The 13,891-nt window shown below is 44.1% G+C and overlaps 1 protein-coding gene across 1 annotated transcript in view; it reads left to right on the top strand.

The window, feature by feature from the left end:
• The window catches only part of PAX5 (paired box 5), a 322,087-nt gene that overhangs the window by 239,590 nt on the left and 68,606 nt on the right, over window positions 1-13,891 (top strand). Inside the window, exon 8 of the mRNA XM_019516802.1 lies at window positions 5,065-5,166. Coding sequence (XP_019372347.1) covers window positions 5,065-5,166 — 102 coding nt within the window. The remainder of the gene's footprint in view (window positions 1-5,064; window positions 5,167-13,891) is intronic.

Here is a 13,891-nt window from a genome sequence, read left to right as displayed (position 1 = left end):
AAAAAAAAAAAAAAAAATTAAGGAAGTTTAATTTCAGGTTGATTATGAATGAAAAAAATTCAGCAAATTGGAAAGAAAAAATGGTTTGGGGTTCTCAACCCAAAATCAAATGTTCCATTTGATTTTTGAGCTTTCTAAGATATTTTAATTGCCATTGAAATTTAAAACCAAAACATTATTGTAAATCTGAAATAACAAATATTTCATTTTGAGTATGTCAGAACAAAACATTTAGATTTTTAAAAACTTTTTTGTGCTTACTTTCTGACTGAAGCTTCTTTACCAAACTATGAAGGAACCCATAAGAAGTTGTAATTGATCCAAATCAGTGAAAAAATATTCCCCCCCCCAAATTTCCCCAAGATGTGACTGGATCCTGGGCATAAACCTTCAGTTTTTGGTGGGACTTCAGAATCTTGTTTCTGCCTCCTCAATGTTATCATGTCAGATCTGAGCAAGATCCGGTCTGTTTCAGTCTGCTGAGCGAGATCCAGTCTGCTACCCTAGAGGAGTTTCAAGGAAAATTCAAGGAGGTGCTGGAAATGCTTTTTGGTAATGGTGAGCACATCTACACATGTGCCCGACTATACAGTTGTTACTGCACAGTCATTTAGTATTTGCTAAAGCAGAGCCTGGCCAGCCACTGGAGCATGGTGCCCTGTGCGCTGCTGCCCTGTGTGCTGCACTGCTTTTATTTAGCAAGGGTTTTTTTGATACTGGGATTTCCAAATATGCAGTGCAGAGAAAAAAATCATGTGCACAGGGTGTATTTTGTGGCACCTCAGAAGCTTTTGAGGCACTGCAAAGTGCATGTGCATGCTTTTGTGGATGTGCCTAATGGTGCATACCACTACCACTTTAAAAGCAGCAGCCTTTTAGCCTTATTGGGCACATCCACATGAGCATGCACTTGCGCTTTGTGGCACCTCAAAGACTTTTGAGGTGCCACAAAATGTACCCCAGGAATCTAAGTTGGTGCAGTGCAGAGCCAAATATAAACTGTGGGAAAAACCTGGTATCAAAAATAAGTGCACCAAGAAAATGGTGTGGTGCACGTGGCAGCAGTGTGTACCACCTGAAACCAGAGGCTGGCTGGCCAGAGCCACACTCCAGCTGTCGGCCAGGATTCGCGTACCCAGATCGCCGCTGCTGCAGCCTCAGGAGCCCCCCAGGACTCCAAGGCTGCTGGGGCCAGCGCCTAGTCCCTTACCCAGCTCGGGGCAATTTGCCCTACACCAGAACATGCATACAGGGGCATTCCCTGAGGACAACTAGCAGTAGCACACACATGTGCCACTGCTATTTGTCCCTGGGGAAATGAACATGTGCACACATCTGGACATACCCACTGAGGTGTTTCTTTCCCTTCTCTGTTACCTTTAAGTACATTTTCATTGTTGGGATTTTTATCTAAAGGACAATCAAGAAGCCAAAAAAGGAAACAGAGATCGAAGGGACCAAAATGGAAATCACCTTCACAAAACTGCTGAAAAAACAACTCCACAGGCTCTTGACTGATTCATGCATTTTCTGGGGCCCAGTGTAACCCTTGAATTGGATAGTCAGGCACAGCCCAGCCACTCTGTAGAAGCTAGCCTGGGGAGTGTGGAGCTAGGCTAAAATAATATTTGGACAGCAACCAGCCAGACTCTCTGAGCAACATAGATGATCACAGCCTATGGTCTGTGGGAAGCACTGGTTAGGAGGCCAATGGGGAGGCTGAGGCCATAGGAGAACGACATGTATGCAAGGGTGGCTGCACTGATCCTGTGCAGGTGGCAGCTGCAGGTGCTGGCCCTATCATACTGCCATTACCAATGGGTGCATCATCTGCACACACCACCCCATAAGTGTGATGCACCATAGAATACTGTGATTAGCAGGAATCTGGGTTTTCTGTTCACCACAGAAAAATGCTGTAAAATGTGGATTTTCTCATTTTCAGGAGAAAAACAGATTTTCTCCTTTGAAGGAGAAAAGCATGGGAAACTCTGGCAGAGTTTCAGCCTGCAAGGGGCTAGGGAGAGCAGGAGGAATGTGATCAGGTAGGGGGTGCCACGTGCATGTGTGCACACACATGCTCATGGCAGCAAGGCAGCATGAGAACAGCTCCTTTAGCTCCCTGCAGGTAAGTCTGTGGGGTGGGGGGAAGATTGAGGCTCCCATAGTAAGGGAGGGAGGGAGTTGGGCAGGGCTGGGGCTGGGGACACTGCCCAGCCAGGACAGTGCGTGGGGCCTGGGGCTTCGGGCTGCTATACACAGCTGCAGGGCCCATGTGGGGAGCAGGACGGAGCCGCAGGTGGCTAATTCAGGTTGCGGGGGGGCTTGTTCCCCGTCACTGTGTGCGCTCCTGGGAGGAGGAGGAGTGGGGGGGCATGTGTCCCCCAGTTTTGTGTGTGGGGTGGGGGTGGATGCAGGTGGCATACTGTGAGCTCGGGGTGGGTGGGAGGCTCAATGCTCCTGCTGAGAGCCCCATACCACCATGGCAGCAGGGAGCACAACTCCACGCTGTCACCCCCTCTGTTGCCAGGTGGGCAGGGGGTGCGTTACCCTGGCGGAACAAGGCTCCCAGTGGCAGAATCAAGTCTCCCCACCCTGTCCTGCCTTGCTGCTCTGGGTCTGATGTGCTGGGCCACAGGGACAGCAACAGGGCCGGGAGTCCCAAACTACTCTCCCCTCCCCTATGGGCTCTGCTCCAGTCATGCCACCCATGGGGGAGGGGAGCTGGGCTCCACACTCTGCTCAGTTGCAGCAGCTGTCACCTCCCACAGGTGGCAGCTGGGGCTCAGGTGCTGCTGGGGGGGGGGTGAGGAAGGGAGATGCGGACTTGGGTCCCTAGCCTCATAGCCCTGGCAGCAGGGGGCCCCCTCCTGTAGGGCTGGGGTGGGGCAGAGGGCTTTGCGGGGGGAGTAAGGGGCACCAGCAGGGATGGGTGGCTGTGGGTCCTGAGTGAAGGACACTAGCAGGGCCAGGGGGCTGTGGGTGGGGAGTAAGGGCACCAGTGGGGCTGGGGGACTGTGGCTTGGGAGTGAGGGGCAATGGCATGGAGCAGGGCACCAGCATATCAGGGCTGCTCAACGTCACAGAGCAGCGAGGGGGACAGCTGCCACTGGACCTGCCTCCTGGTGAGTGAAAGGGGCAGGGGGAGCTTGTGATTTTCCATGAAAAAACCCCCAGATCAAATGCCAATATTTATAGGTATTTAGAATATTTTTATTATAGTGATTGTTGCACTGTAGGGTTCCAAATTGCTTAAAAACTTTAATTATATCAATAAAACATTGTGTTCAACAGATGCCTATATATATATAATGGCATTTCATTTTAATTACAAAAAAAAAATGAAGATTTTGGGGTTTTAATCAGAGATTTTTATCAGAAAATGAACAGTTTTTAAGCAGAAAAAACCAGGATTCCAGGTGATTAGGTACCAGAAACCTGGGCACATTCATATTCATACAGTGAAAGGGACATGGTACCTTTACAAGTGAACTACGTGTGCAGCTTTTCAATTAAATGATTTATGACATCCTTCACTACTCACCTTCTTGCCTAGAAGATATGATAGGGCAGAAGTGGGATGGTATAAGTGGCATATTGGAGAGTAGGTGTGGGCCTGGGGACTCAGGAAGACTAAGTAAATCTGGTAGAGTCTAGAGGGAGGGTGTGTTAGTGGAACACACATGGACACAAGGGGAGCAGAAGACAGTGCAGGTCATGTGCAGCCATATTGTTAGTGTACTAGTCTCTTGGTGAACTTTATCTTCCTCCCTCCTATATGCAATATGAATATACAGCAGTGGGACTCAGACCTATTGGCTAACATGGCTGGCATTACTCCATGGTCACAGGGAAACAGGGCATGACATCCATGCAGGGCTTCTGTGGTTTGAGATGCCATGCTTTGGAGCAGAAAGAATGCCTAATGAGTATTTGCTTCTGAGAACTGGGCCTTTTTAATGTCTTGTAAATTGGGCATCCAAGAATTCAGGCATGCAGGACTGCTCAGTACCACAGAAAATACAGGCTCAAGCAACTTACCCTGGTTGGACATGACATCTGTGGAAGAGCCATTAATTGAGCTAAGAACTCCAGGCTTTAATTAAAAGGCTGTCTAATCTGAACTCTGAGCAGGGGAATCAGTGGACTATGGTCTTAAATTTTTGCAGCTAACTTTCTGAAGATGACTAGGCAACCACATATTTCCAGTTCTCTGAGACATCTAGATATCTTTTTGAGAAACAGGTCAGCAGTCTCTCTCTGTTTTAGAAATGTTGAAGTAAATGCTAAACAAATAAAGGTATTGCTGCTAATCTTGTGTTTCTCTCTTGCCTTAACATAGGAGGCATCCCTATAAACAATGGCTAGTAATGGTGTGACCCTTATATGTTATTGAAGTGCATAAGTTCCCCTGGAGAAGTACAAAATGGTGATGCAAGTCCTCACGTAAAATGTCTAATTCCCAAAACAATGTCTTGAATTCAGTGCTATATCAGCATGTGGTTTTGCCCTGGCAGTAGTTCCATCCTACACAGCCTAAGACACTGTTGCGACCACGGCAACTACTTTGCATCCTGTTATATTTTTCCATACAGAAAAAAAGAAAAGTTCCCTGAACTGAATTTGCAGGACCTCTGCAGACAGTCCTTGTGTGTTTAGACATGCTAATTCCTAGGAAGAGTGCTTAGTAAGTGTTATTAAAATTGCTCTAGGTTTCCATTGCAGGACTGATCAGCTCCTAACTCTATAATGCTATTTTGCCAAATCTGAGTTTCAGCGAAACATGGGAAAAAGAAGGGAACATCTGAGTTCAGATTGGTTGGCTTGCCTCTCTGCAGAGCCATGAGCCTTCTTTCTCTGTCTCTCACTTTATCAGAGCTTTATGGCAGCTTATAAAGAAAGGAATTGTCTCTTCTCTTCCTGCCAAGCTAAAAATCCCACTTTGGTATTCACAGTACAGTGATGACAAATGCATAGCCTGTGTTCTGAGTGTTCAGGGAAATGTAAAAACATGTCTAGTTGTTGTGAATGCTCACATGGTGATTTGTTGGTCTGATTCTTCAGGTCGTGAATTGGCAAGCACAACCCTCCCAGGATACCCTCCTCACGTCCCCCCTGCCGGACAGGGCAGCTACTCTGCTCCAACGCTGACAGGAATGGTGCCTGGTGAGTTTTCAAAAAAAAAAAAAAAAGCAGCATTTCAGAAGCAAAGCCAAGCGCTTTGCAATTGTTCTGCACTGATGCCAGCAAAAGACAGAATTGTACTGATGAAAGGAGAAAATTAGATGTAAAGCAGGCCCAAATAAATAAACAAACATCCCTCCAGTGTGAACAATAATCTCATCTTTCAGCCATCAACGCAGGTGATTCAGACCAATTTGCTGAAAAAGGCTCCGGCCCCTCCTAGTAGGGCAGTCTGCTGTATTCTTCATAAGATGCTGTCAAACTTTTCTCTCTTTCATCACATGAATAATTTTAATCAATGTCTTTGTTATGAACATGTCATATGCATTTGTACAACTGGACTGGGGTCAGCAACTGATGACCTTCAGGCCAACTCTACTTAACAAATTTTGGCATTTTGGTAGCAGGGCAGTTTGGTGGGAATTCAGTGGCAGGGCTATTTTGTGGTGGTTGATGGTATCTGGGTCTCACATTAGTAGCAGTTTGGTGGCAGAGAGAAGCAGCTGTCCTTAGGTTGGGCATCAGCCCACTTGTGACTGAGCTGTATTATTTGGGCTCCTAAAAGGCTACAGACCCCAGGACTAGACTAGTAGCTGGGATTTGTCAGGCTGAAAATGCTCAAGTTGTTACTTTTTAGCACTAAATCATAACAGTTTGAGTGTCTTTGGTGAGTTACCAATTTTTTTTCTCCATGTTTTTCCTGTTCGCTTCTTTTTGAACAAATTTCCACATTTTTGAGAGAAGACTAGCCTTGTGATGGAAGGGGTCAAGCACTAACTGGGAAATAGTGAGTGCCTTCAACTCCCTTGGAAGCCAGTGGGAGCTGAGGATGCCAAGAATCTGACAAGGGGTGGGATTAAGCCATTATGTATGTAATGCATGTTACATTATTGCCATTATTAGCACCTTTTAACTATGAATTAATAAATGGTTAATTAATCACTTAATTTATGACCTTTGATCCCATGGCAGTATCATATGCACTCCAGAAATATGGGCAGTGACAGAGCTAGCCAGATAAATATGATATTAAAGAGTATTCATTTGTATTTGCTCCTGACTTAAATATGTAAAGGCAGATTCAGATGTTGGTATAAAACAAAATTCTCTCTTTCACTTCAGAAGAACTATGCAAGTTTATACTACCCAAAGATTTTGCCCTTAGAATCTGTTACAGCTGAGTTAAATATTAAGGATATTGCTGTTTGCTAGAAGAGTGCTCTGCAGTATTGTGAGTGCAAAGCATTGAAAATGATCATGTGATTTAAAAATCATGAGACATTTAAAAATAATATTTTTGAGGTTCATTGTTTTGCCTTCTGCTATTTGCGCCTTTCTGGTTCTCTCTGGACATATTTTAAGCTTCTCTTCTCAGCCATAAAGATTGGAAAGCTACTTTAAAAAAAATGAAATTGAAATCCTGACAAAATCACATGACTCCAGCAGCTGAGAATTTAAGAGGAATATTAGAAGACATGCAATAAAGCACAGATAGTAATGCCAGCTCTGTCCCTAGAGGACGTCCAAATTCAGTGATCAGTTTTGAGTGTATTCAGGAACTTGTGTCCTAGTAATGCCAGTAAGGAATTAGGAAAAGTTTATTCATTTTAGACATTAATTAGTTTTAGGAACTCACTGCATGAAACGGGTAATTGGCAATAATATAGGGTGCCTATACACAAGTGTGGAGGCTGCTCCGACACACTGGAATTCCAGTGCATTGGAGCAGACTTGATTAATCAAATCTGCTGTAGCATGGCGATTGCCACGCTCCAGCAGCCTCCTGCGTCTCATGTGCCACTGTCCACGTGCTTAAAAATGGTGGCTGGGGTGCTTGAACTAAAGCTCATTTAATGAGCTTTAATTTAAGTGCCCCAGCCACCATTTTAAAGTGCGGGGACGCTGATACAGGAGACATGGCAGTGCTTTAATTAAAGTGACTCTTGGACCTTCTGAGTAAGGGATCCTACATTTTCAAAAGCACCGAGGGATTTGGAGAATCCAGCAGGGGCACTTTGAAGAGAACTGACTTTTAGAAAATGCTAAGCACCTGTGTGTTGAAAATCAGGCCCCTTTAACATGTCTGTAGCCGGGCATGCCAAAACTAAAAATCACAAGTCCATTTTTACAGTTCAGCTGGTGATGTTTCAAAGTGCTTCCAATACACACTCCAGGCATAGCCTTATTTTAGCAGTCCCAAATGTCTGCCAGAATACGCATAAGTAGAAGAGTTGTCCATTGGTCAGTAAGTTAGGTTGGGACATGGGTTCAGGTTCCTGCCCTGCCAAAGGTTTCAGGTAATTCACTTACATGGGATTTAAAAGAGCTCCTAAGTATGTTAGACACGTAACTTCCATGGAAAACACCTGTTCAGTTGCTTTTGAACATCCCTGTAGGTTTCTATCTATACCTTTAGATGCCAAAAACACTTTGAAAGGCTGTCTCTGTGCCTCAGTTTTTCTGTATGAAGACAATATCAGCAGCCAATGCCTCTCAAGGGGCAGAGAAGATAAATGCAGTAAAAATTAGATACTACTGTTACATATCAGTACCTAAGATAGAGAGGTATGGCAGAAGTTAAGACAGTATGGTATTTGGCAGAGTTTAGAAAGTGGAAATACAGTGCAAGTTCGGTGATGTAGGCTCATTTGAGCTGATTTTCCTGTGTAATAGAATTTATTTTTAACTACACCTAGGCTTGTGTGACCCATTAGATTGAATAACTGCACTGTTCCTCTCACTGGTTCCTTTAATAACAACCTTCTGCTCCCACGAGGTTGAAGGTCAGCTGCAATTCTTTTAGGTACTTCTTCTCATTTAAGTGAGAATTTGCTAACTAGCATCCAAAATACCTTCTCAATCCTCACTTGTCTCTTGTCACTGGTAGGGCCAGTTTCAGAGGCATCTTTAGCATTGAGCACAGTCTTGTGCAATTTGCCTTTGGAGTAGCTGACAGATCAGCATGAATGCCATATGCACATCAGTGCTTGTGCTCTGATATGGCTGAATTATTGTCCTGAAATTTAGACAAGGGGAACGTTTCTTTTACCAATTCTCTGGGATTCACTCCCACACCTGCCACTTCCCTCTAATAATTTTCAGAGCATATGTTAAAAATGTGTTTATTTGATAAGACCTTTAATTGTTAGCTATGAACAATTAACTAATTGTGTCAGCGAAATACTTAGAGACACCGGAGAAATATATACATGATAAGACATACATGATGTTTTGTTGCATGCTTGTTGTTGCTGACATTGCTTATGCTATTGTGAATAACCCAGTCCCCAGCTACAGAGTGTGTGCAGTATTCATCAAGGCTTCCTGGAATGCGTGTGCAGGAGGCTGGGGAAAAAAACACTCACCACTCTTGCTTTGCATGAGTGTTAAACCTGAAAATTCATGGATAAGAATATTCATCACTGGTATTCCAAAGGGGGAAATGGGAGCTTCGTATATTCAGCTCCCTTTTTATTTTCTACTTGTGCCAGTCCTAGCTGTCTCCCTGTTTTCCCCCTCTCTCTGATATCTTAAGCCCTATTCTGAAGCCTCATAACTTCATCACCACTGCGTTGCAAGTAGACCTGATCTTCCTGCTCTGTGCCACCGCCCAGGAGAAGCCCTCGGGACTCCTGCAACCCCTTTCCAACTTGCTCCTGGTTTTTTCCCACAATCTCCCTAGACTTCATTGTAGAGCTGAAAGTCTGACTATCTACCACTATCTACCTTACATGGAGTATGCTGGCTCCAGGTAAGGGTGGTGTCACACATTCAATTTAACATATACTAAGTGCTGTAACAATGCAAGCAGATGCATGTTCAAGCACTTTAGCAGGTGGCAGGTGCCCTTGTGATGTTGCAAAGTTGTGTCCTTTCAGGCAAGGCATATCTTTTAACACGCTAACTTTAATGGGAGCTCTGTTGCTTATTAAATATGTGTTAAATCTGGGTGGTATTAAAGTGCAAACACATTCTGAGCAGTCACCCAGTAACGTTTACTACAGTTTCTAAAATGCACAGCTCAGTGATTGTCAGTCCCAGCCACGGCACCGCACGATAATTCTGAACTGCCTCTGGTGCAGTCCTGGGGCTGGGACTGACAATCAGCTGATTATCAGTCCCAGCTTCCAGCATCACAAACAGGAGTCTTGAAGTGGCACCCAACTTTCAATTTGATCCTGGAGGAACCTGACAAGTGAAAGGTCCATGATCCTTCCCTCTGATACGTGTAGTTTTCCTCGTATCATTTGGAGGCTTGGTACAGCAGAGGGTCCCTGGCTGATGTCATGGATGGGTTGGGAATGTAGATTTCTCATATTATCTCTGTGGAGCAGTCTGATGATAGCTGAACATGTGTTACTTAGTATGATCTGAAGATACTCCTTGTACAAAAAGTCATAACTTTGCCATCATACAAGCACACTTAGCATATATTTTTCTGATCAAACACACAGTTGCTCAAGTTTTAAGTGCATTTAATACATGCTAAGTGTAACATGCAGCATGGCCCTAGGCAACAACACTCCAATGATTTGCAGTTTTTGCAAGTAAATAATGCATGGCACCATCCTAACATATCCCAACTTTAATATCTCAGAACATTTCAATCATTTGTGACTTGCACATGAATGTGTGACCAGGCCCTAGGAAATACTCTTTGCCAGACATTGATGTCACTCTAAGTCACCCACCTTCTTCTTCAAGGAGAAATTGTGGCCTTTAGCCCTCAACTTAGAATTTTACCTCCAGGGTGGCTCATAACCATCTAACTTCAGTTAGAGAATTTTTTAATTAATTGCTCTGGAAAAATAAAGTTCTTTACTGTACTTATAAACCACAGAATGAGAGTCTGGCAGAGTTTAGGTTTCTCAAAAGCACACATATTCCTTTCAAGACATTAACAGCCCCTACACACCTGTTTCCCAGACTGCACTCCCAGTTATTGCCATGACTATCACTCCCAGAAAAGTTGTCTGTAAAAAGCAGTATGTCCAGGAGACACTGCTGTACCATCAAATCAGTTTGCTTGGTCTTCTGGTAAGATCATTTCTAGCTCTACAGAAGTAATGAAAATGGTAAGTCTGCATTCTTCAAAGCAAGTAAAAAATGTTTTATGTGCCCATTGTCTGCATAAATAATATCTGCAATGGTTGGGATCTTTCAGTACAGCTTGGGAATTATGTACTTAAGGCCTTTTTATGTCAATGGAAAATAAGTGTATACATTCCTTAGCTTGCTTTGAAAATCTCAACCATCTGCACTGAAGATATGCAGAAGTTTATTCAGAGTTTTGTTATTTACTGCAACTCTGCAAACATACAATCCATTAGGGCCAAATTTTACTCTTCTTTATAACACGTGAAACCCTATGACCTCATTAAGCTTGTGTCATTACGAATGGAAGAGGTAGTTATCCCATGCTAAATTAACTGAATACCATATTAGATCTGACCGGTTAGAACATGTAATGCTTTTGGGATGTTTTCTTCTCAGTGAGGCTGGCCCTTAACTTCAAGCACATGCATAGCTTCATATATATGCATTAAGCCACTCAAGGTCTCGATTAAATATTTTTATGAACCAAGATTACAGTGAGTAAACATATTTGCATCTGTTCCAAAACTTCTATATGGTTCAGCCATTAGGGCACAGGGACTCACCATCAGGTGATCTGGAGGCTAATCCTGACACTGTCACTGACTAGCTGACCAACCTTCTTTTCTGTTGCGTCGGTGGAGATAATGATATTTAGCCAGCCTTGTAAATGATATTTATGTTCTGTAGATGAAAACAACTATATACATGATATGCTATTATTCATTACTATTATCATTTATTGTGTTATGCATTGCCTAATCCGCAAAACTTCTTTGTACTGCATTTCTGTTCTTGTCACTATGGGAAGAGCAAAAGGTGGATTCTAAGTTAGTAAAGACAGTGGGAATGTTTCCTTTGACTTCATGGGCTTTGGGTCAGCCCCCAAAGGAAGAGAATAGGATTGGGTCTTGAAAGTTTTGGTGCGTTTCTACATGAGTAATTTGAGTACCTTGCAGATAAACAACCTTACCAGTATGACTTCGAAATGCTTAGAGTGTATACTGCACTGTGTTGTATATTACATGACTGAAGTTATGGATTCTGTTAAATCTGCTGGTAGAGAGATCAGCCTGTCCACTAAACAGAAAGATCAAGAGGACAGAACTGGAGCCATGGCCTGTCTCCTTCAGTCATGTAGGAAGTCCCACTGACTTTTTGCTCTGATTCAGTTTCTGTCAGTCAGAGTCCTCTGAATAGGAGTGGTACTAGGCTGGTGTAACTGTGAGATGTAGGATCAAGTCTTAAGAATTTTTTTTAAGCACAACAAAATGTAAATGACAAAGAAAGCAGTATGGTCCACATCCTTGCTTTCAGATCTCTTCCTGCAGCCTTTATTAGGTCACTTTTCATCTTCTACTTCACCTCTGAGAAAGAACATGCCCATCCCCATTGTGAACTGTCTTGTTCATGACTACCTTGATCTGCACAAAATGGAGTTCCTAATACTCCTCAACGCTGGATGTAACACACTGTTTGCCTCAAGAAGCACCTTTTGGTTTTCTAAAATTGGTAACAAAAAGTTCCCTGTTTCTTTTTCTATCCCATTTGTTGTTTTATTTCCCTCCATACTATCTCCTCTTATGTATTTCCTTTTCAAACAAACTAGTCCCAGGCCTTGCTATCCCTGTGCATATGGAAGTTGCCTGCTTGTGCCCCCGCCAGCCTCTCTGCAGCGTGTTGAGCCAGGCTGGAGCAGCCCGAGGCTGGCAGGCTGACCCCCATCTGGGCCTCCTGCCAGCCAGGGCTGCTCTGACTCAACACAATGTGCTGCAGTCCCAGGTGCATGTGTCAACACAGAAGTGCTGAACTCTGTTGTGAACTGTACCGGAGTTTATTCAGTTGAGTGAAAAGCATGTGTAGACAGACCCAACATGTGCTAAACTGCTTGAATGTGCATCTGCTTTCATTTTAACTGCACTTAGTGTTAAGATGAATGTGTGACACCACCATTTTGGAATGTGATTGGGTCTTTATTTCTTCTTTCTCCTTTAACCCTGAAATGATAGGCAAAAGCCTGAAAGTTACAGGCACTGGAGCACCTTCTCCAGCTTTAGCTCAGTAGCCTAGTGATTAGAGGCAATCGCCCACCAAGTGTAAGCTCCAGTTTCTAAGCTAGCTCCACCAGAGGGGGTTTGAACATGTCTCACCAGGGTGAGGTTACACTTAGAACAGACTAAATGAACTTCAAACACAAGACCCTGCATGTTAAATCTCAGTAGCTGGTGCTAAGTGCCCTCTGAGTTTCTCAGAGTTATGCCATTTCAGGTGAGGGTTAACTGTGTGCTGTGCTAACCCATTTTAGAGTAAGTTCAGGCTGCCCTATGGAAATAAAATGAATAATTTGCAGTCCTTCAGAATCCCAGGATGCACCACTTCCAGCCCTGGCTTCCTCCCCCTCTGGAGCAGGGACAGAGTCCAGGTGTCTTGGGTCCTTGCCACACCTCTACTCACCAGCCCTCTAGTGGCAAGTCAGAGCTGTGCAGGCAAGAAACGCTATTAATCCCTAATGCGCAACTGCTCGCAGCACGTTCTAACTTTTACACCACTTAACATTTCACAGATTTAGTCTGGTCTAAGTCTAGCATGTAACTCACCCTCAGACTCCCCAGACTGGTAGTCTGAGTACCGGGCCACAGGATAAGTGCTAGCTAGACTGCTGTCCAGACTTCCTCTTGAAGCTGGCCCCCTCAGCAGCCCAGGAAGATGAGAGGGTATGTGGCTCACTGACATGGCTACTGCTTTGCCAGAGAGGGGACTCTGACTGAGCCATTTGTTTGGAAGAGGTGAACACTTCTGCAGTGCTCTTCATCCACTTTGTCTAATGACTAGTAAATGTAGTACCTCAGCTTTAAGAGCAGGGCCTGAGCTATGTCTAGCTTGTGGCCTGGTGATTAGAGCATCGGGTAAGTAGGCCAGAACATGGAAGGACCCTTCTCCTGATTTCTTCCGGGCCAAAGTTTTGGGCCATATGCTCAGGTATGTGCATATGAAGCTGTGTACTTGCTCAGCTACTCTGAATGTTTAGCAGCTTTGTGGATGCTTACAGGTCTACACTGCACATAGAATAGGATTGCAAACTGTGCGCAAGACTGAAAAACTGCCATTTGGGCATGTAAAATGCAATAAAATTTTGACTTTAGTGCTTTCTGCATGCTCCCCTCTCTGCAAGCTCTACTAATCAGGGCAGTGCTGCAACTGTTCTTGCTGCAGGGAAAGGGGAGAAGAGGTGATGGCAGGAGCTGGAAGAGGGGAACAGATGTGTTAGGTGGGCCTGTAGAAGAACTGCGAGGGGAGCATGATTGTAGATCCAGGATCCAATCCAAAGTACAGCACCTCTCTCAGGATAGAACCACCTGACAGGATTTTTCAGCAGATCATGGAAGCAAGTCCCAATATTTTTTTCTTTCTTGGCTTTTATCCACCCATCAAAATACTATCTCAGCTCCTGTCTCTTGGTATGTTATTCTGATTATTCATCCATAATGTGACAACACCCAGAAGTCCCAATGAAGAGACAAGGATTACCCATGCAGGAAACTGTATACCCACAGACTGGAGAGAGCCCTGCCCCAGACAGCTCTCAATCCAAATTGTCCTACATTTTCTTCCA

Source organism: Gavialis gangeticus, unplaced genomic scaffold (assembly GCF_001723915.1).
Source record: "Gavialis gangeticus isolate Ggan-Ray unplaced genomic scaffold, GavGan_comp1, whole genome shotgun sequence".
In the NCBI taxonomy this organism is placed as follows: domain Eukaryota; kingdom Metazoa; phylum Chordata; order Crocodylia; family Gavialidae; genus Gavialis; species Gavialis gangeticus.
Note: the sequence above shows the minus strand (reverse complement) of the source record. Positions and strands in the feature narration are given on the sequence as shown.